At 38.8% G+C, this 22,678-nt stretch overlaps 1 protein-coding gene across 2 annotated transcripts in view; it reads left to right on the top strand.

The window, feature by feature from the left end:
- Positions 1 to 22,678, top strand: part of PTPRR (protein tyrosine phosphatase receptor type R) — a 162,820-nt gene that overhangs the window by 79,836 nt on the left and 60,306 nt on the right. The window contains exons 3-6 of one of the 2 annotated variants that reach the window (XM_068935621.1): positions 3,072 to 3,185; positions 6,396 to 6,551; positions 14,416 to 14,526; positions 21,201 to 21,463. In XM_068935621.1, coding sequence (XP_068791722.1) covers positions 3,072 to 3,185; positions 6,396 to 6,551; positions 14,416 to 14,526; positions 21,201 to 21,463 — 644 coding nt within the window. The remainder of the gene's footprint in view (positions 1 to 3,071; positions 3,186 to 6,395; positions 6,552 to 14,415; positions 14,527 to 21,200; positions 21,464 to 22,678) is intronic. The other variant, XM_068935629.1, reaches the window with a different exon arrangement.

The following is a 22,678-nucleotide window of genomic DNA, read 5'->3' as shown; positions in this document are numbered from 1 at the left end:
TGAACTTAATATGTCTCCAGTCTGATCCACTCTCCCTCTATGTTTTTACAATTCCATTGCACACAGGGGGGTAATAGAAGGCACAGAGCATGTTTGTGATGTGCTGCTCACTCTAAGACAGGTTTGCAAGGGGTCCCATCGATCGGGCATCTCTATAAATTATCCTTCACTGATCAAATTAGAAATCCCATTCCTAAAGTGGCAGATCATGGATTGCTAAGTTTCTGTTTAACAGGAACAGGAACAGACAAACACACTCTCCTGTGCTGCCTGATGTAGAAAAAAACAGATCTATTTTACTTAATTTTTACTATAATTGCCAAGGAAATAAGCTCCACACTAACAGTAGCAATTGAGAGGCAAATTCTTTCAAGGGATGGCAAGGCAAGGTTTTTCTAAAAAAATGATGATCTGTTTCTTCCCCAGCTACTTCTCACTTTTTTGGGTGAGTAGTCACAAAAAGTCTATATTGCTGCATAGGAGGGGCCCTCAGGTGAGGTTTAGAGTCTTGTGCTCCTAACCATGGAGACAGCTCTGGGATCCTCCAGCTAGCAGGCTCTCAGTGCATTACCCAGATATTCACTGCGCTTTGTATCCGTATTGTCCAAAGAGCACCTACACAATGTGTGGGCAAGCTTCAGCACTCTGCAACCTGCAGTGATCATCTCTGTACAAAGTCACCATGTGGCTGACCTCAGGAAATTAGTTGTGCTGGGATGCTTTCTGAAAGGGTCCTGACATCTCTTGCTGTAAGGCCAGATAGGCTTTCTAAGCAAGTTGAATCCAAACTGACAGAGCACTGTGGTCTCAGGCTTTCCTCAGAAACATTAAGTACAGTATAGATGTAGCTGTTTCATATAGATACGAACTTTTATAACTATTGTTATAGGACATGCTGGATCAAATTCAGACCTGCAAGAAGGAAATTTGACTCTCCTGAAGATAATGGAGTTTCACCACATTTTATTGCCCCTGGATTAGATGAACCGCATTTCTAGCATACTAAATCTATAAGAATTTTTAATGTGAGCATTACCTCCTGATAGCCCATTTAAGATCTTCTGTTTCATCTGAAGGTGGATATTCTTAGACTCTCAGGTGAAACAGAATGTAACCAGCTGTCTAATTTTTTTCCCTTCTGTGTCATTATCAGTGAGCTTTTAAGATACTATTTAAAAACCTATTAATGTGATCTGATCCCTGGCTCAAGTACATTTAAATGAATGTATTGTGATTTTATTTTTAGTCTTTTTTTTTTTTTGAGTTACAACAGTTATCAATATCCCCATAACTCAAGGTCATTGATTTGGACAAGTGTTTTCTCACTCTTTATGCCAGCCTGATAGATAACTAGGGACCCTCACGACAGCCTTCCTGTTTCAGCAACACCTCCCTTTCTTCTTTACATATGATGTTCAGACCATGCTGTCAGCTTTCAGTATAGTGGCAGCTTCACAGCTCCAAACCAAGGCTCATCTGCTGGATCTCTCAGGTACACTGAAGAAGCATGAACAAGCCAGTCCAGGGCACGGAAGGAATGGTGCTCGGATCTATGAGATGTGTCTGTCTTCACTCTCAAGACATTTCTTTTTCGGTGATGAAGCTGGAACAGTTTTTTGATCACTCAAGATGTCTGCCTAATTCAAAGGGGTTGCTGAAGGAGGAAGCAGGGGAAGATTTTACATTTTGAAAATTCAAGGGTAAAAAGGGTGATTTAAATTGAAGAATCCTATAATACTTTCAGATGAATTAAAGCTCAACTGTATGCTAGGAGCAGACCTTAGTTGATGCATCAAGACCTGACAATCATTAGTATAAAACAAGGGGGAAAAAGAAAAAAAAAGAAAAACATTCAGTGTTGGTGAAAAGATCAAATTGACAGTAGAAGATGAAAGCAAATATTACATGGTTTTGCATCATAATATTTGCTGCTTATAAATAAAGAATACCTGAGTCAAAATGTGTAATGTTTTGCTTTGAGAAAAAAAATTACATTTCTTTCTAGACCATAGCCATGTTCACAATGTGATGTCTGACCCACTGATATTTAATTCTCTTTACGTGGCTCTGCTCAGGAAGGAAAGATCCTTGCTTGGTTCCACAGAGCAGCAAGCTGGCTTACAGTAGGGCTTTAAATAGAAAGCTTAAACTCTGAAGTAAAAAACCTTTTTCAGCTCAAGTCAATAGGTACAGTCAGAACTTACTAGGTTCCTAAGTCAGTCCCCTGCCAGGAGGACTAGGACCATTTCATATACTCCTCTTCCCTCCATTCTCCACTACATATTGTCCACAAAGGGGATATGGAAGCAAAGAAAGGGCACCTAAGGTGCTATGTGGAAGTAGTGTCCACCAGGCTTCATGCGCAGAGATATATCTGGGTCTTCTTGGAAGCAGATTGGAACCTAAATTCTTTCCAGGGTGAAATTCCATCAACTTCACAGGAAGAATTTGAAGTCTAAGAAATATTTAAATTTTACTATGATTCTGATATGGAAAAATAAAAAGGTTCAGAGATATGGTGGCCTCTGGTGAGAGTTAACAGCCTTCTCTGACTGAAATAAGGAAGCTTTAGGAATTTCAAGAACATGGAATGTATCCATAATGTTTCTTCTTTGATCTTAGAAACCCCAATAAAAATAAAAAATATATAATTTCACTACGTTTGACCCATTCATCACCTACAGGGAGTAACACTAAGAAAACATTGAAAGGAAATCTTCCTTGTGCAAATCCAATGTCCCATTCTTTAAAGATGAATTGGTGTTTAATGCTTGAATTTCATTTTTAATATAATAACTGTGTTATCTTGAACACTGTAACTTTTCTGAGGAATTTATCCAAAATCTTCTGGAATCTATCCAGAATGAGGTTAAGAAAAGGTAGTACTGCTAACAAGCAGCATTTAAGATGGTTAAATTTTCCTTTGGACTTGTTCTTTATTGCCAATGCAAGTAGATTGCACAGATTATCATTCTGGGAAAAAAAAATTTGGCGAGAGTCATAGAGGTCAGTCATCTTGAGAACCGAATGTGTTGAGCAAGGAGCTCATTTGGACTGGTTTTGTTTTTCAGACACTGCAAATGGATGTAAACAAGCTGAATATCACATTGCTTCGGCTATTTCGCCAAGGAGTGGCTGCAGCATTGGGACTGTTACCTCAGCAAGTTCACATCAACAGGCTCATTGTAAGTACCAAAGAGCTTTGTATAACAAAAATGACCTGGTTATTTTTGATCCTCTTAAATTAATTTTCCTGCCATTATGGAAAAGTGCAAAAAAGAAAAAGACAGAAAAATACTTTCTCCCCCCCACAAAAAGAAAAATAGATCTCAATTAACAATAATTTAAAATTTCTTTTGAAAGAAAACCATTATTAGTTACAGTGCAGAGAAGATGTAAGTCAGATAAATCTACTAATCTATGCCTCGTTCATAAGCAGTTTGCCCATCCCTAGAATATATTCAGTTGTTTTCATTCCTGTGCAGTTTTACATCACAACCATTAAGAGACATTTATTCATACTTTGTTTATCAGTAGCTTGCATCTTGCTTCAAAAATACATGTGACTGCCTTTCTAAGGCACCTTCAAAATTTGTCCTCAGACTTTCCATTAGTAAATTAGACGTCCTCTCAGAATGTTAATATTCATGTTTTGCTATTCAGTTGTAACAACCTGTGCTCAAGAAGTGATATTGTAGACTAAGGTATCTTGTTAGCAAAGGATGATGACAAATTTGCTTCCAGCAGGGAAGAAGTTTTAAGAACAATTTTCACAGTATGTTTTTCTGTGTATTGTTAAGAGCATATAGTATGAAAACTATTGCCTTTTTATGATAGTTTTGCCTTGAAACAAAAAAAAAACAGTATCATGTTTTTTGGTAGCGTTCAATTCATGTTGCACAGGGAAGAGTTATTTTATTTTATTCTACATGTGGGCTGAACATGAGAGAAGAAAACTGACAGGTTCAGCATAAAAGTACTTCCTACCTTGATAGCTTGATAGGATTGTATACATCAAAAAGGATTTTAAAACTCCTTCAAATATGTCTCTGTGAGAAGATGTACAGAACAAAAGATCAGTAGGAATGCAATGCAGCCCCTCTCATGTTCACTGGGGATGTCACACATTCATGACAAGTGACGCTGAATTTCCTTTGTCTCCTGCATGAACCAGAATGAAAGGTTGAAAGACGCACAATTACGTGAGAAACGTTGCAGAATTTGGGATGCATGTTTTAACTTACCAAGTAAATTAGTACCTTTTCTACTGTGCTCTGTCAAAGTTACGTAATTACGCAGAAGAAATCCACTGTTTGTTTTCCTGCTGGCTCTATAGCTTTTCACTTTCTCCTTTCATCTGTGATCCAAGGATAATGCCATATTGCACCTAATTAATTAATTAGTCTTCTCAACTTCTGTAAAAGGCTGCTATGAGTTACTGTGTCTTCTAATGAAGCAAAGAAAAAGACAATAGGATGTGTTTATTCCATTTGGTCTAAAAGTCGCATATAGCAAGTCAAAATTTACAAGAGTTAAAAATACAGCTCAGGAGATCTTATTCCCACTTCCCATCCTTCCCACATGAAACAGTTCCTCTCATACAGAGTGCTAACATGCAAGCAAGGCACATAAAAATTCATCTCATCTCACTTCAGCCTAGTCTAAGATACTCATCTAGACTCCCTCTAAAGGAAATAAAGAGGAAGATATTCGGAGGAGGAGAAGAGGCACTAAGAGAGGGCGTTGATCCTGATTACCTTAAGATGGATTAAATCACCTCCTGGAGATACCAGTCTCTCTCCACAGACTTTGGAGGTAACTTTGATGGCTAAAGTGGGGTGAGCTGAATCTCTCCCAAGTCAGCAGCTCTCAGAAGTGATCAGGAGCCCAGCAACCAGGATGTGGTTGGGCACAGAAAGAGTTGGGGCCCTGTTAGCCCCTTACATGTAATGTAGCACATAGTGTGCCAGGAAATGTTAGCTGGGCATTTCCAGTATCCCCTTAACCTTTCTGGTAAATCCTCCTCCAATAAAGGCCTTTTAATAGGCTGAGGAACTCCTAACCAGAGGAGGCACAAAACCCTGGGAATGCTACATCCTCATCAAGCCTTGCCTTGTGTCTGCCACCGGTGCCTGGAACCAGCCACTTTCCCGCATCAGAGACTGCAGCCTCAAATCAGCTTCTTCAGCCTGACAAGAAGTCTGTGCCCTTCAACTGACACTCCATGACTGTAGGTCTGTTTTTCTTATAACTCTCCTATCTGAGAAGTCCTACTGAAAAATGCCCAGTCCCACTGGTAGGCAGTATCCTTACCAGTCCTGCCAAGCAAATGGGCCAGTGGGACACGTAGATTTAGGATAAAAACATTTGAAAGTGTCCCTATCTATGCATCTCTGTTTTTGAATGCTGTAACTGTATATTTTACAAATAGCAAAACATGTCCTTTCTTTCACTTCAGTGAAAAGGATGATGCACATTGAAAGCAAGGGGGAGGGCACAGTAGGAAATCAGGATTATCCCAGTCTGAACTGATTTCTGCTATCTGTAAGAACAAGTAGCAAATAACCAGTCAGTGAGGTTCTTGCCTGTGGAGTCAGCAGGGAGCAATGCAGGTGGGTACCTCTGCGCCTTCCTTGCGTGCGGCACTGCCCAGAGTCCAGACTCTCCATCACAGCCTCAGCCACAGACAGGTCGCCCCAGCTTAACCTAGGTGCACACACCCTAGGAGAACATCAACGCTGTCTGGAGCATTACAGTGTGAAGTCTGGTTTCTCTGCTAGAGAGAGATACTGTTCTAGTTTATCACAGCCTACCCACTAAAAGTAAACAAAACTTTTCCAGTGCTTTCATTTCATTGGGCCAGCTTAGGGAGTTGGTCTGCAGTGGACTAAAAGGACATTATACTTTGTTGTAGTGTGCGTCTATTATATGTTGATAGAGGATTAGAAAGCAATGCTTTCTAATTAGCATTATACTAAGCATTCCTGTTTAAGGACAAGTGTCTAAAACAGGGCTGCACTTCAGCTCAGCTCAGAAGAACTGTCTGCTAAAATCCCTGCTGGATCATCCCATCCTCCCACCCTTTCCCCCCCCGCCCCTGCTCACCATGTTGCCGTGATCTGTCTTGTTAATGGTACTAGACTTGGGAAGAGGGGACCTTAGCAACAGTGAATAAGACAAAGCACATGTGGACACCTATGGTATTTGCTTTTTCTTTCGCAGTCAACTGGGATTTAAGGAAACAGGGAATAGCTATACTGTCCTCACAGAGCAGGTTGCAGCCTTTTTATTTATTCCTTGCTTTCATTTCTGGAAATGCAGTTGCTATTTATAGATAGCACAGATTATCTAGTTTCATACCCATCCTGTGATTCTGTGGCATTTTATTTTTCTAGGGGAAGAAGAACTGTGTGGAACTGTTTGTGTCCCCAGTGAACAGAAAGCCAGGTATTTCTGATGCGCTCCCATCTGAAGAAGTGCTGCGTTCACTTAACATCAACATTTTGCATCAGAGTTTATCACAATTTGGAATAACAGAGGTCTCCCCTGAGGTAGGTTACTACTTTTCTAACCTGTAGCTTGTTACAGATTAGGCAGTTCTTTCAGATGTGGTAGTCCTCAGACTAAGATTCCCAAGAACGCGGAGGGAAATGTGTAAGCTAAGAAGACAGCGTTACTGTTGTAAGGCAGTTCTACTAATCCTGTTAAATTACTTTAATAACGCTTCATTAGGCTATTTAAGCATTAAGACCAAGGTCCTCCTCACGTAGCTCAGCTACCATTGAAAGCAGAGTTTAGATCCTAAGTGTGCATTGGTTGCCTGCAAGGATGTAGGCCCAAGGACTTTTGGTCTTTTTTGTGTGGGCTGACAGGTATGACAATTTGAGCGTAGAGATAAATACAATGCAGAGTTCAAGGGAGCATTGCTGTCTAGCTACCTAGATAACTTGTGTCTGACATGATTTTGGAAAATTGAATTTATACGTTTTATCTTTGCTTTTTTCTGTTCACAAGAGAAGTGAGAGATTTGAAAATTTTTTTATTATTATGTTTGTTTTGTTTACCTGCTCCAAAAAGAGGGCATAAGTAAAACGTGTAACTGTTATTCATATGACCACTTCCATTTTTGAAAGCAAATCTATTTCAAAGCAGAAACTGAACTGCTGTCTCCACAGTGCTCCAGACACTGCCAGTGACATGTACATTTAATTCTGGACTGATCGCTTGACCTAGGCACAGCAAGTGGATGGAAAAAAAAAAAAAAGCAAAGGCCTTTAGGAAGGAAGTCGCTGAGCTCATGTACGTGGCAAATTTAGACAAATTACATTGCATTTTATTTGGTACCTTAGAAACCCTTAGCTGCGTATGAAGTCCCTCAGAACTCAGTATGCAGTCAGAATAATTTCAAATGTAATTGAGAATCAGCATCTTCCATGGAAGTTCCCATTTTACAGAGGAAATTTTCATTTGTCCAAAGAAGTGGAGGAAAAAAAAAAAAAGAGGTTCTGATAAGCTGTATTTCCTCCTACAGGTAAGAATTCATGTTTTTTACATGACAACCTATGCTCAAGCCATTCCTGAGTTAGTACTGGCTGCTCTGTTCACCTGTACTTCTACTGATTGGAAGTTCTTTGCTCATTTTAAGTGTTCTAACTCTGTTTAAAAATCTGGAAGATGTCTTCAGTATGAAAAGTGCAATATAAAAACAAGATCTCTTTAGTACAGTTCTCCATGCCCTATGGAAATGAAAGGGTCCTCAGGTTTTTAGCAGTTCTAGTGTAAAATGAAGCCAAGCAGTTTAGTCCAAATGTCAAATGAAATCTTTATATCTCTCATCAGCAACCTGGGTTAAGCATCCTTTGGGTTAGAATTTCCTTTTTTACTGAAGCATATCATTTTGATGGCGGTGATAAATGCAGTTATCGGTTCCAAATACTTCAGTTACCAATAAAACTTCAGGTAGATGTGGGATAAGAACATATGTGAATAATGGATGAATGGAGAAATATTATCAAACTATGAAAAGATGCTGGGAAAAAACACAGTGCTAAACTCAAAATCTTGTCTATTTTAGGTACATTTCAATAATCTGGAGCACCTAAGTATTTTAATTTTCTGTCTGGAAAAGCACAGACAACCAGAATGAATCATTTAGAAAAGGATAACTCATTGAATAAAAGTTTTGCAGACTACACCTCCCTCTAACACTGCTCAAGAGATTATTTTAATATAAAGTCTTTATTTCAATTGCTAACAGTTTATACAGCTAAGATCCTGATTCTGCAAAAATTATGCAACTTCACACTAATATGTATTCCCTTTGGATCTTGATAAATTGTTTGCTTTAGTAAGCTTTCATAGTAAATAGCAGCTAAAACCAGCAACACATAACCTTTACTTGCTAACAATTATTTACTCTTCACTCAACTTGCCCAAAGAACAAATCATGCCAACCAAATAATGGCAAAGAAAATAAAGATGCAAACCTTTGAAAAGAGATATAGATGCAGCTACAGAAAGGCATAGCTTTGACATGTAATATACTAATTTCATGCTATTAATTCTAATTAATTCCTGAACTAATAGATCTGCAGAGTCTTCCACTACAATGGCTGAATGCTTCACAATCAGTACTGTACGTATGCTAACAATCTGTCTGTGCAGAAAGGAAGTATTATCCTCATCTTTATTAGGTGGGTGGCTGACACAGAGGTGTTAGGAGTTCATCTCATATTTTCTCTGTCTATATCAATATTGGCTGCCTAAGAATTAAAAGTCTATTGTGTCTCTCAACAGTAGACAAAGAGAAAGAGACACCTTCAGTGGGCAGTTCATCCCATCTCTCAGATACCTCTTCTGAGATTGGTTGGTTGACTCTTTCTAATGGGGTTTAGCTTAAGCTAGACACTCAGTTGTAGAGGGTTAATGGTGGGGGAAATTATCCCTATCCTAAGAAACTTTACCAGTTATGTTGGAAAACCTGAGTGGAAGACTGAAGCTCTCTCCTTAAAGTTTCAGCACATGGTATCATAAGCAACAAAACTCCCAGTGGGTGTAGGTGACTGGAAATACATTTCCATTCATTCCAGTAATAATTTGCCAGTTTGCATCTGCTGGTGAGTTAATCACTGATTGTTCTGTTTCCAGTTAAATTTCCTGTCTCAAAATTCATATGCTAGTTTTTTATTACGCAGTAGTTGGAAGAGCAGATTTCCTATATGCCTTTGCTGTAGAGTTCTTTGCTACCTGCTGTAGAATGGGATGTGTATGGATGGTGATGTGGAAGTTTAATTTAATGGAGTCTCTGCCATTTCAGGGATCCAGGACAATGGTAGCGCCTTCCATATGCCCTTTCCCTTCCAATGGCCTGTTGTTGTTGTAGCATCTGCTCTTTTATTATGGTCTAAAGTTTGCGTCTAAAGTGGAATTCAGGGTTATATTCTGATCCATGGTGTGTGGCAGTGCCTGGAGCAGACGTTCTTAAAACAAAAAACTACTGAATTGTTGCATGTTCATATATAGGACTAAATCCAGTGACCAAGGCAATCCATTTTATTATGGTATCGGTATCCTGACTTCCTAAAGCCTTAAAACTGTGCTCAGAGAAAAAAGAACATACCACTGGATTTCAGAGCTTAGTAGAGTAGAAGTGGACTTGAAGTGGTTTTGGATAACGAAAATAACTGAAGTTACAATAAGTAAAATGAGGGGTTACTGTCTTTTGTGAAGTAAGCTAAGTGCTAGTTGGGAGATATGCAAAGGAGAATTTTCCATCTGATAGTTTATTCCAAATTATGCAATCCCAAAACGTACAATTACACCCTCCTTACACAAGGCTTCTCCTGTGTGGCTTTGAAGTGCGTGATATTAACATCTGTTGGAGAAAAAAATCAAAGGAACTAGTCATTCACTTAAAGCCTACAGAAATCATAAGTCAGTGTAAGGATTAGTGATCAAAACCAATAGCTTAGAAGTTACAACAGCCTAGAAAGAGGCAACTGGGAACAAAGCAGAGAACCAGGATGTGTTTCTGTGATCACACAAGGCAGATGAGGCCTTGTGTGCACGGGTGAAAGCAGAGCACAGCAACAGTGCTTAGGAACCTGCTCACAGCTCATGTAAGCTGGCTGGGCTCATGAAGAGGAGCCTGGCTCGCCTGCAGGCCCCTCGACTTTCAGTAAAACATGAAGTCACAGACACGTTAAGGATGAATACTGGTATGGAAAGAATTGTTGTGAAACTGGAAAGTGACTTTGGCAATAGTTAAATATCAAATAGTTAATCTGTGAGGAGGCTTTCTCATGGGAGACAGTAAGTGGCTATTCCTCAATGTCCTAGAAACCTGAGAAGTCACCAGTTTTCCTACATGTTTTCACCCACAGGGGGAAATGAATTAACTTGGCAAGCTTTCCTAGCCTGTCTTAGCTAACATAGTTGAAACAGCAGAAAAGAAAAATAACCCAAGTATGAACTTGGATAACTCAGAATGAACAAGTTCAGTTCCCAGCTCCCTGTAAGCTTTCACCTGTGCCCATAACTACAGCTTGACTTGCTTTCATTATCATTTCAGCCTAAGAAACTAATTGGGGTTAACTAACCCAATTTAGAACTCACCTTTCTTCCAGTGAAGACTTACCCTTCCTGGCAGCTCCTGATATCTTGGCAGCGTCTTTCAGTCTCAGGTTTTACAGTGACTGCTTCAGGTCAAGGTCTCTCTTTTTATTATCAAGGCTGGCTGCTCATTTTACCTGCATGTAAAAATAATCCACTAGGTTTGTGTAATAAGACCAGAAGGCCCAGAGTGTATCTTTAATGTCTTTTTTTTTTTCTAAGTTTATAAAAAATCATTTTTCTGCACACATTTGTTCCAGTTTAGTTTTGAGCAAAGCAGATATCTATGTAGATTGTCTTAAATATGGTTGACGATAGCATGTGATTATTTAGAATATATTGATTCTCCCTCTTTTTAAACAATACTGAATTTAAACTATTTAAATTAACCTGGCTAATTCTGCCTAAATGACTCATCTGATTGTGCAGACTCCTTAGGGAATGGAGTCAAACACTGGGGGATGATGCACAGCATGATGAGCTACTTACTCCCAGTAGCCAAGTTTGTTCTGGGACCTGAAATTGCCGCAACTTCCGGAACTCCCCTGCCAGCCCCCTTCTTCCATATTCCTTCCTGCCTTCATCAGCTGTGGCTTTTTTGCAGCTCAGCTTTAGTTTATCCTTCTGCTCTCTGATGGCTGTGGTGCATTCCCACTCCTCCAAAACTATCTGAAAGTCTTAGTTGATTCTCAGGCAGGAAAAGGCCCCCATCTGAGTGAGAGAGATACGGAGTAACATCAGTCAATTGAGAACACACTTCCATGCTGGAGGCTCCAGGCCCATCATCGTGGGCAGAAGCTCTCTCTTTCTCTTTTGCTTTTTCTTATCATTTGGGCTGTCCTGTGAGCTTACGTTTCTAGGGCGTTACCAATTTTGAATGAGCATAGCAGCTGATATCCCTCTTATCAGTTCTCTCAGACCTAGGAACAAAGTTCTAAATTAGTAGCACTAACATTTCAGATGGCAATTTCTTATCATGGAAATGAAGTGACTCAGCTACTGTAGGTCACAGCCTCTTCTATCATTAAAGAGCAGTTTAAGCAATGATTTTGCTATCCTGAACGCTGTTCAGTTAGATCAGGGGAGAGATTTCCTTGGTTAGGTAAAGGTGCTGCTTCAGTGTTTCAAAATGGCGTGTCAGACATGTTAAAGTAGAGGCATACATCTTTTTATTTTTTCCACAGTATTGGTTAATATTCATTGAACTTGATTTTTAGAAAGACAAATCAGAGTAAAACGTATCCTGAACACAAGAATGTCATAGAGATTAATTCTTTTAGACTCAGTTGTATGTCTAAAGCATATAACTGCGTGTAAAGTTTTGAGACACTAATGAAGTGCAATTAATTAAAAGTCTCTCAGCCATTGTGTCAAAAAATCCTGTTAGCTCTTCATTTACTTTCTAGTGTGTTTGTGCTTTCACTGAGGAGGTACAAAAATACCCCAAAAAATCATTTACTCACTTACAGAAGATCAGCACAGCCAATTCTCTTTCAACTCTTGCTTTTTATCCAGATTTCCTCCTGAGAGATCTGAAACACCCGAGAGCCATCAGGTAACCTACGCAAGGTCAAACAGTTAACTTATAGCTAATGGGCTGGTGCTGCAGCTGCTGCTCTCCTTGTGGGATTCCCATGGACTTCAACAAGAGTCCTGAGTGCACAGCAGCTGCAATTTTGGGCTCTATGCCAGTATTAGGACCCGAATCCTGTGCTGTGAACGCACCAGAATAACCTCACTGTGCTGAGGTAGCATAATTGCACAGAAAACTACAGCACATTGCAGGCAGCACTGTTTGAATATGTCTAGAAACGATTTCTGCAGAAATATTAGGCAACGTTTCCATCACTGAAAACTGATTTTTAAGTTGCTCACTACACAGAGGACTGTCACTTATAATTATGGTCAACCAGTGGATACTTACAGTGCATTTAGGCCCAGATTGTGAAATACTGTGCGCGATTACCCACTCAAATATTCACACTAATTTTGCAGGGTGTTTCTGTGGTTTAGCAGAAGGGGTGAAGTATTTCCATTCTGGTCCCTAGTACTATGACTTCCAAAGACTATTCTTATTTATAGATGCTTTCAGTTCTAGAGCAGCCAACTTCTGGTTATACATATGTATTTTTTTTTTAGCAAGTAAGTCTATAAATTAACCATGCTATCAAATACTTTTCTGTGTATTTGCATTTTGTGGCAGTGTGATCTGTGAATTGCACAGAATATAATCTGTGTTATATTGCCCCTTTGTAAAGCAAGCACGGAGCAAATCTGTGATGAAAGTAGGATCATAAAACTTACATTAGGATACAGCAGGCAGTGGGTTTTTGTCAGCTTTTTCTCTGTTTCCCAAGCCATGCTCTCCTCCTCCTCAGCAGCCCTTACCACCCAAATTCAATTTTATCAGGACTTTCTATGTTTGGAGTGTTCACGAACACAAGGATTTTGCTTGATACATTGGCTGCTCAAAAGAACAAGCTGATCAGTGGCAAAGCAGAATCCTGAGCGTGAACCATCCATGTTAAGTACTAGAGGGTCCCTGTAGTATCGCAGGTCCAGTGAGTGCTACTTACCTTTAAACAGAGAGATTCGTTCTTCTATAGAAAATGGGTGACATATGGAACTTCCCCAGAGAAGTAAAAAGGGCTCGTTCGTAATTCATGTTAGCCGTCTTGAGATGACGGCTAGGTAGACAACTCACTGGTTAAACTGAAAGTTTAATTTAAGCCGTTAGGGAATTCCCTATGAAGGGGAAGCACTGAGACCTTGAACATTTACAGTAGAAACCGGAATTTAAGAAAGTTGTTTTTTCCAGTCTGAGAACTGTACTTAGATATACACAATTAAAAAAGAAAGAAGCAAAAAGACTGAGATTGAATTTCTGTCTTGGAAATCCACAGCAAAAGATTCCATTTGTTGTAAGAATACACATTTTATTCTAAATAATTTATGGCAGTTAGACTGAGGGTACATCTACTTTGTTTCTACTACCATATTTCTATCTGGAAACATAGTGAAATTCTTGTAATTTAATAGCCCAACCAAGTACTCCCACTGCAATAAAGCCAAAAATAAATACTTTAAAAATTACTATTATTTCATATTCCCCAGGAGTTCTGCAAATTTTAGTGTTCGCAGCTTTTTAAAAATGTAGTATCAGCAGGAAACCAAAGATAGCAAGATTAAGTATAATCAGAATTACAGATGTATGAATAATGAGATTACTTTTGGCAAATCCAAATTTCTTATCTATGTATGTATATGCGTGTACATATTCTAAAGGTTACAATGCCAGGGCTTCTTGGCTCATGAAGGCAACTGGCAAGTCACCTGTTCTCACGTCTGTATAAAATGTAAACAGTTCAGAGGCTAGTGTGTGGGTGGTGGGGCAGGAGATAAGCAGCAGACAGAAAAAGACAGTGTGAGCAGTTTCCTCAGCCCACGCAAGAGCAATGCCCTATTACCTGATGAGCCAGGTAGTTTCCAAGAAAGAACATGAGTCTTGTTTGCTTACCTTAAACCAGTCCATTAGGTGTGTAGGAAGAGCATTTCAGCAGTAACTAGGAAGATCTTAGATCATCTTTCATAGTGTGGTGTCACACATGTACGGTGCAGTCAGCATGCTTATTAGCTAAGGTAGGTGTGGGAATGGCAGCATTCAAAATAAATGTCATATATTTTGGAATGTGAACTGTAACAAAGCTAAGGAAGATGATTAATGCCTGACAAGAGCTGTTTAATCTGCACACAGTACTGTGTAACTTTTTTCTTTCCTTCTTTCTTTTTTATTGCTTAATAAAGAAAAATGTTTTGCAAGGCCAGCGTGAAGCAGATAAAATCTGGAGCAAAGAAGGATTTTATGCAGTTGTCATATTTCTCAGCATCTTTGTCATTCTAGTAACTTGCTTAATGGTAAGTTTGCTTTTTACCTTTTTTTGCTGTTCTTGGTGCTTTTCTCAATCTGAAGGATACAGTCATATGTTCCTTATATGAAAAGTGTTTTCACAAAGCTGTCAAAAGCTCAGCTACAAGGTAACAATTGGTCATTCTCGTAATGCTTTGAAAACGAAGCTTGATGAGTAATAGAAATACATGTCTTTTTACATTTTGAGTCTAATAGAAAAATGTAACTAGAAGGAAGCTGAAGAAATAAATAATGGAAGCTTAACTCTGCAAAATAACTCTGTAGTGACTTGACTGACGACTTCTCAACCTTTTCATTAAGGTCCCAGGATCCCTGAAATCACTTCAGCCTACTGGTCTTCAGTTTTATGGGATAATAAAAACAATACATTAACACAATATTGTCAATGAACTGTCATTATATATTTTTAGGGAGAGAGGGAGAGAGAGAAAAAGGAGAGAGAGTCAGTATTCACATATTAAAAATATGGATTTTAAACTGAAATGACTAATAAGTGCATCATGGAGTGATCCTGCTTTTAAACAACTTCATTGACTTTCATGTTGTGTGACTTCAGCAGCCAGCTTTTGGGCATTAGTTGTACATGCAATGCTCTGAATGTGAATTTTGCAAGGACACATAGGGCATGAATAAGGCTCTACCACCACTGACTTTCATAGGCAAATTTTTGCATTTTTCTTAGGTTATATCTCAGATGTTTTCCTTCTTTGAATTGTATCTTTCTCCTGTGGTACATAAATATAAGGGTTTACTCAATCCTTTGACAATTCTCAGCATTCATGAATTTTGCCTTCAAACACATTTAATTTTCTGTAACCTAGATAAATTTCCCACTTACAAGCTTAAAAAGAAAAGGACATTTAAATCAAAGATATTTATAAATAATTACATTTATAACAAGATCTTATTAAAGCTCATAAAGTCTCCCTAGGATTTTGAAAGCATTTATTTTCTCACAGAAATTGTTCCTTTATGTAACTTCTACCTCCTACTCATCTCCATCTCTCCATGCCATCTCACTCAAAGATAGCAGAGTAACTCAGAAGTAAGTACTAACTTTCACCCAAACTTTTTGCTTCAGGGCAACAGAACACAAGGTATCACTGACTGTTAAACTGAAAGGGTATAGAAGGCAGTATCTGTCCTCATCCTGGTACTACACAATATTTTCATTAATTATTTGGAATGTGTAAATGCTACTGGGAGCTTTAAATACTGTGAAGAACAGGATCAGAATTTTAAATTATCTTAATATAGTAGAGAAAGATGTGAAGTAAAGAGAATGGTGCTCAGTAGGGACAAGAATTCTAATCAGATGCATAAATGCAACGTAGGAAATACGTGGCAAAGCAACGGTTCCATAGGAAAGGCTGCAGGAGTACATTAAAGCACGCACTCAAGTAAATCAGTAACATCATGTTGTTGCAAAAATGCAAGTCCTTGCCCTGGGATATATAAATGAGGACATGATCTCTAAATCCATTTCACTTGACTCTGATAATAATGTAGTTATAGTATTATGTCTTGCTCATGCTATGCAGTCTCTTTTGGGTACCACACTTCTGAAAGGATGTGAACCAATTACAGCAGGAAGGAGAAATGGAAGAGCTATCAGAGATACAGAAGGCACAAAAGAATTTGATTTATTTATTATACAGGAAAGAAGACCAAGGAGAAACATGATATTCTCAAATATGGAAAGTTTTCAAAGGCTGTTGTAAGGAGGAAGGTAATACTTTGTCCACTGGGGATAGGACAGGAAGCAAATTGTTGAAAGGGAGATTCAGTCAAATCAGGTCACTGTTCACTGGAATACGTTGCCTGGGGAAGCTCTTGAGTTTTCATCAGTTGAGGTTTTAGATGGCCGTCTGTCAGAAATAGTTTGGGTACAGCTGATTTCAGAGTTAGGCAGAGGGAAAGACTAACAGACCTCTTGAACTCCCTTCCAGCTGCATATGCTATGATCTTTTCTGAAGGCATCCCTTTTCTGTCCCCTCCCAGTTTCAACATACATATTTTCTACATGTATTACTGTTAAGTTTAAACCATGTAAAAGTGACACAGTCTCAGATTTTGCTTGAACCTGCTGATATACGGAGTTTGTGCAATCTGTAAGGCTAACAAATCTGTAAGGCTAACAAGCACGTTGTTTCTAATCACGCTTTACATGTGACAGAATGGCAGATTTGTGGAAAGTAGGGATTCAACCATCACAGTCTGTCAGATCGTTAAGTTTTAGGGTAAAGCATTCGACCTGATCTAAAGTGGCTCTGGCTTTAGTGACCGTGTGAGACTACCAAAATGAGGCCTCTTTTTAAAAGTTACAGGGTAGCCATCTATTTGCCTCTAGGTAGTTATTTGTAGTTTTAAGGTTCCAATAGCAGAAGGATGAACCTGCGTTTCTAGGTGGTGAGGAAGTGTCCATTACAGTGTGAAATAGAAAGTAATTAGTGATGATGATGGTAATCAACAGTGGTTAGTGTCAGGCAGCTGAATTGTCAGTGTTAATGCTTTGCTCTATGAAATTACTATAGAAAAGGTAAAACATGCAGCCTTTTCTTTTAACTGGGTTTTAAAAATCATGACACTTCCCTGCACAGTTTTTAAACTGAGGGAACACTGAGTTAATGGCCGTTAGGCTTCTTAATGTTTGGTTGGAATTTAATAATAATTAGCAGTACTAAGAAAGCAAATATCTGGCCTCTATTACATAAAAATCTATGGTGCAGGGTGTTGTTGCAACTTGAGATACAGTAGCACATGAGCTAAATTCGGACCTGTAAATTGCACCTCTGAGGTTGTGCTGGATGTTTAGTCATCTAGTCTTTGCTGTCAGGATGTGGGAGCCTCTTGCGTCCCTGGGGGGTTTCATCATAAGTAGAGGTCAATAGGCAGCCCGTCGTTATCCTCATCAGCAGTCCTGACCGCTGGCACTCGCTTCCACTGGGAACATCATACATCATTTATAACATATGCCAAACAAGGTGCTAATTAAGATTAATTATTTTAAGTGCTCTTATGTGAAGAATAGGTCTCTATATTTTTTTATTTTATATAGGTGGAGAAATAATTGAGCCATCACCAAATTTAATACATAACCCAGTATTTGACAGCAGATTAAATTATTTACTACTAATATTTCTTATTAATTTAGCCTGTTTTGCTAAACCAGTATGTTTACATATCCCGTTGTATATATCCTTGTGTGCATAACTATCTGGTGAATAGTCTGGAAGCATCTGTTTCAGATTATAACACGATTTGTAGCTAGTTGTGATGAGAGGGTTTTCTAAATGTTTTTCCTTTTCCCACTAAGAATTTTAATTTTCAAAAAGTAGGATTAATTTTTCATTTAAAATGAAAAACATGAGCTTTTTTGTCAACAAATTGTGAGAGTTGAAAGTTTTTATTATTAGTTCTAGTATTTTATAAATTATGATCAGTCTGATGTTTTTTCAGCTTCATGAATGTATTTTGGAATTCCTTTAGCAAGAAGAATGCTGAATAACCAAAAAGCATTTCATCCCACTGTTTCTCACATGACCTATCATTTGTTCTTAAATTTACAAGTTTTTAGGATTCATAAAATGGTACAGGATTTCTGAAAGCACTTTGGTTGTAAAATATGTGCAACTAGCTGATATCAGCCCGCCCACTTCAGCTTTAACCAATTTAAAGATTTAAAGCAAAACCAAAGATACATAAAATAATCATACTGCCAGAAGGTTTAAGCTGATTGAACTGAAATAAGAGAAAGTAGGGGTTAAAATCAAGAGTGCAATTTTTCTGTAGATAAACTGGTCCTAGATCGTCGGAATTTTTCTGTTTTGTTTCTGTAGAACTTTTAATAGTGCGTTTAGCATCAGGCTATCCAAATGCCTGCCAGTAATGCATTAAACAACGTGACTAACTTCTGTCACATTTTTGTTCTTTCATCCTTTCCCCAGGGCTCGAGGGCAATTTTACTAGGAGGTTTTCTTCTCGTGTACAAATGCACACAAGAGCGCCGCTCATGCAGAGACATGAACACAGGCACACACACACGTGTCGCTAAGCACTTGCTAGAGAGAACCCTTTCTGTTAGTGAACAGTCTTCGTTTCCCTTAGTTTCTGTGAGATTTTCCTATACAGTCTTGGGTGCCCTAAACACTGTGAGGCAGATGAGCTTCCTAACACTGCTCCATGTAACTGTTTCCAAGATGTCTTCATCCCAGAGACCTTAGGGGAGTCATTGTTTTTCTCTGAAGGTAAGTGAAAGGGCTCTCTGCTGATATTTTGAATGGGTAGAAAGGAGGTACTGGCCAAGGCAGCCTGGTAGCGTGCCAGCTTTCTGGTGCCATATACACAGAGCAGAAATATAATGAGTGAATAGGGTTCTCTGAGCACCCTCTCGTTCTTCTGTATCAACAGAATCAAAGAGGAGACGGAAAGTAGTTTTCTGCTAATGGTGACTCTGAACCCTAGGCCTAATATGTTAAAGAGTTAAGGATGCCCCACCTTATGTGTCCTTGTAAACAGTATTTAATATTGTTCGGTTGACCTATGTGTCTTGGTTATCTGCACAGTGAATCTTCTGGGATATCTGTAAAACCTCAGTATTCCTAATTGAAGGGGTTTATATCTATTTCCATCCATACTGGCAGATGGATGCATTTAGATGGACTTGAAATAGGACTACAACAAAGTTGTTTGCTTGGAGCCTGGACTGGCCGCTGTCTTTTTAGCCGTTTCCTGTTTGTTTGTTTTTCTTTACCTAGAATTCATTAAAAAATTGACTGCCTCAACTCTCTGAGGAAGATTTGTTAGCTCTTAGATCAAATGTGCTTCTTTAACACTTTTCAGTTTTCAGTTTCCACTAGTTGCAGGCTATCTTTTTTCTAGGCTCTAGTAGTAGAATATTAAAAAGGATGGGAAATAGTACTAGTCCCGATGTTTAGAACCCCAAAACTTAATTTCCTGAGTCTCCAAAGGAAGAAACTATGTCAAAATATACCAGCCACAGGAAGGTATGGTAAACATTATCATAGCTGTGAATGTCTGAGCTGTGTATCTGTGGATTACCAGGAACAAATGAGACCAAAACAATCACTGGGGGGAAAAGAGGGTTAAAATATTTCAAGGTTCTGTTTTATCTTTACTGATGCCTGTGTCTTTGCTTCACGGTTTGTTTTTCTGCAAAGTAATGGCCAAGAGCAGCTTATCTTATCCGTACAGTTTAATTCAGAATTCTTCTGAATGAACAGATGGTTTGCATAGCTAAGCCTTGTTTAATGGGTGTATTGCTAATGGCATTAGGTCAGTTCCCAGCTAAACCTCTAATACTAATCCTTGAAAAAACAAACGCATCAGACACATCCAGGCTTCACTGGAGAGCCATGGAGTGATAGATCTTTATGCAGTGCTAGCAGGGCGACAGCCATCAAAGAAGCTCTGATTTGCAGCAGAAAAAGGGTTTGCTCTAGGATCTGTTTCTATGGCTTTGCAAATCAGGATGCAGTTAGAATGCTTTCTGGCAACAGCTAAAGTAGAGTAGAAGGTATGAAGGCATCAGCAAACACCTTCAAAAAGCTGTTGAAGTGGCTTTCGCCCACTTCCACAAACAGTATTTAGGATACTATGATTATTACAGAGATAGGATAATAATTCTCCTAAGTTTCTTCAGCTTTAAGGCACATTTTGAAAGTGGCAAAACTACAGTTCAGAAATCGTTTTTTATATTCCATCCAAGAGAGGCAAGATCTGTTCAATAAGCATAATACAGGCTCCTTTGGAGTAGCAAAACTGCACAGGCGCTACCTCCCAGTCCTTACTGAGCCAGTATACGACAGCTTGGATGTCAAATTCAGGGGAAGAGGACTTGCTGCAGGTAATCTGTCCTCCAATTTCATACAATAATAGCTGGATTGAGAATCCTAATATAATCGTGTTTTTAGATTTCAATGTCTTGGCAACTGTAAAACAGACTTTTTTAAATGGCCACAGATCCTTAAATAGCTACACAGGCTATGCATCAGTTCAGCTTTATTACAGAACAGTGTATGTTTATTTAAGGATGTTCATGAGTTTTTTGGTAAAAAAAAAAAAAGACTAGGGGTATTTCAGAGTAGTAGCAGCCTACCATTACAAAAGTGGCCTAGTAAAGTTATTGTGTTCAACTCTTAGCTCCGTTAGAAATGACTAATAGTTTTTAAGAACGTATACAGTAAAGGAAATTGCAGTTGTTATCATTAGAAACAGATAATCATAAGCATCTATTTTATATTGTACCATTGTCTCTCGTGTTAAACTTCTGCTAATTTATTTATTTATTTATTTATTTATTTTATATCAGTATTTCCTTCTCCACAGTGATCTTTCTGACAACTATTTTCCATTCTGTGTTTTTTATCTCTTTAATAATACAACTGCTGCTATAACAAATAATTACTGGCTCACAATGAGAACTGTTAAAATCCCTACCGCCCACATGTACGCACTGTGGTTTATATAATGGAAATATTTGTCCTGTTGTGGGAAATGCCATGTAACACAACTTGTGGATTACCTTCTAGAAGTGAAAGCCATATATAGCAATCTCATCTAGCGTTTGTGATGCTTTCCTTACCTTGTTTACAAGAAAATTGGGATTAAAATGAGTGGGCTTTCTTCTCTGTTTCTGTAGGTTTTGTACAGATTAAAGGAGAAGATCCAGTTGTCACTGAGACACGAGAAGGAGAAGAAGCAGGAGATCCACCTCTCGCCCCTTCCCTTGCAGACATCTCAGTCCGAGTACAAGACCACCAACAGCATGGTCCAGCCTGAACAGGCTCCAAAAGTTGTAAATGTTGTAGTGGACTCTCAAGGCCAATGTGTTCCTGAGCTCAAACCTCCCCTGTCTGGCAGTCCGTCTCCTTTTAGAATGAAACCTGTGGGGCTCCAGGAAAGGTAAGATGGTGCCCCAGCATGTTCTGGATTTATTCTGCTGTGTTATACTCATGCTGCTTGATTTGAGATGTGTCTCTTCTGTCAACGAATAGGAGATTTGACCTTCCAAACATCTGAGAAGTGGGATTTCACTATGCTAATCTTATTGGAATTTCCTTCTTTTCATACGAACAAAGATCCAGGGGGTTGTGTTCAGATTAACTGGAATTCTTTTTGCTAATTTGTTTCTTTTCCTGTCCAACTATTACCCAAATATTTTATTTTTCAATTTTGTTGATTTTTGCCTTTTTTGATCCTGGAGACCCAGGCAGAGGTCACAAGGGCTGATTACATTTCTCCAGTAAAGGACTCTCTCAGTGTCACGGAGTCCCTAATGCTTGTCAGCCTGGCTACTTCACTGCCTTTTTCGTCTCTCCTATCCAAAAGGCTTCCCAGAAGCATGGAGATGGGATGGTGGATAGTTCTGTTCACCTTGCAGAAGTAAAAAGAGCAAAATGGAGAGGACCAATGAGTTCACAGCTATGCACAATTTAGAAATATCTTGTTTTCATGCCTGTCATTCCTGGATTGTCCTAGATCAGACATCTCAGCCCTTGGAAAACTTAGACAGAAGCAGTATTTACACCAACTGAGTGCATTTGCTAACCTTGTACAGTGCTTCCATTTTCACTGTTAGATAATTTTCCTTCTTAAATCTAGGTTCCCATGATGGTAGGGGAACAGTCCAAGGTCTACAGACTTTGCAAAAAAGAGAAAGAAGTGGTTAATAAAGAAACTGATACTTGTGCTCAGCTCCTCAGAAATACTTGGGCACCAAACATTGCCAGAAATCACTCATTCTACCTTTAAAGAACTGGGCCAGTCTTTCTTTCATAAAACTGGTTATTCTTCCCACAGGAGAATGCACACTGACATCTGTCTCTCCTCTGTTAGAAACCTTTATAATTTCTAGCCTGATGGCTGCAGGCAGCTTTCATAAAGCATCAGTGCTCTGAATAACTAACGTAGCATGCAGCAATGTAACTGAACTCTTCTACCCCTGCACAGAAGATAAATGAAAGAACAGACGCAATGCAAATATGAAAGGGAAATCAGAATGAAAAGGAGACCAAGCGGAACATTTTCTTTGAGGACTTTCAGAGTTTAGCAGTAGCTCTGCTTCAGCTTCAACAATGGGATTTCAATGACAGAGATTTTATCAATGGTTTTATGAGG

The sequence above is a fragment of the Struthio camelus genome, chromosome 1 (assembly GCF_040807025.1).
Source record: "Struthio camelus isolate bStrCam1 chromosome 1, bStrCam1.hap1, whole genome shotgun sequence".
In the NCBI taxonomy this organism is placed as follows: Eukaryota; Metazoa; Chordata; class Aves; order Struthioniformes; family Struthionidae; genus Struthio; species Struthio camelus.
This window is presented reverse-complemented; position numbering and strand designations above follow the sequence as displayed.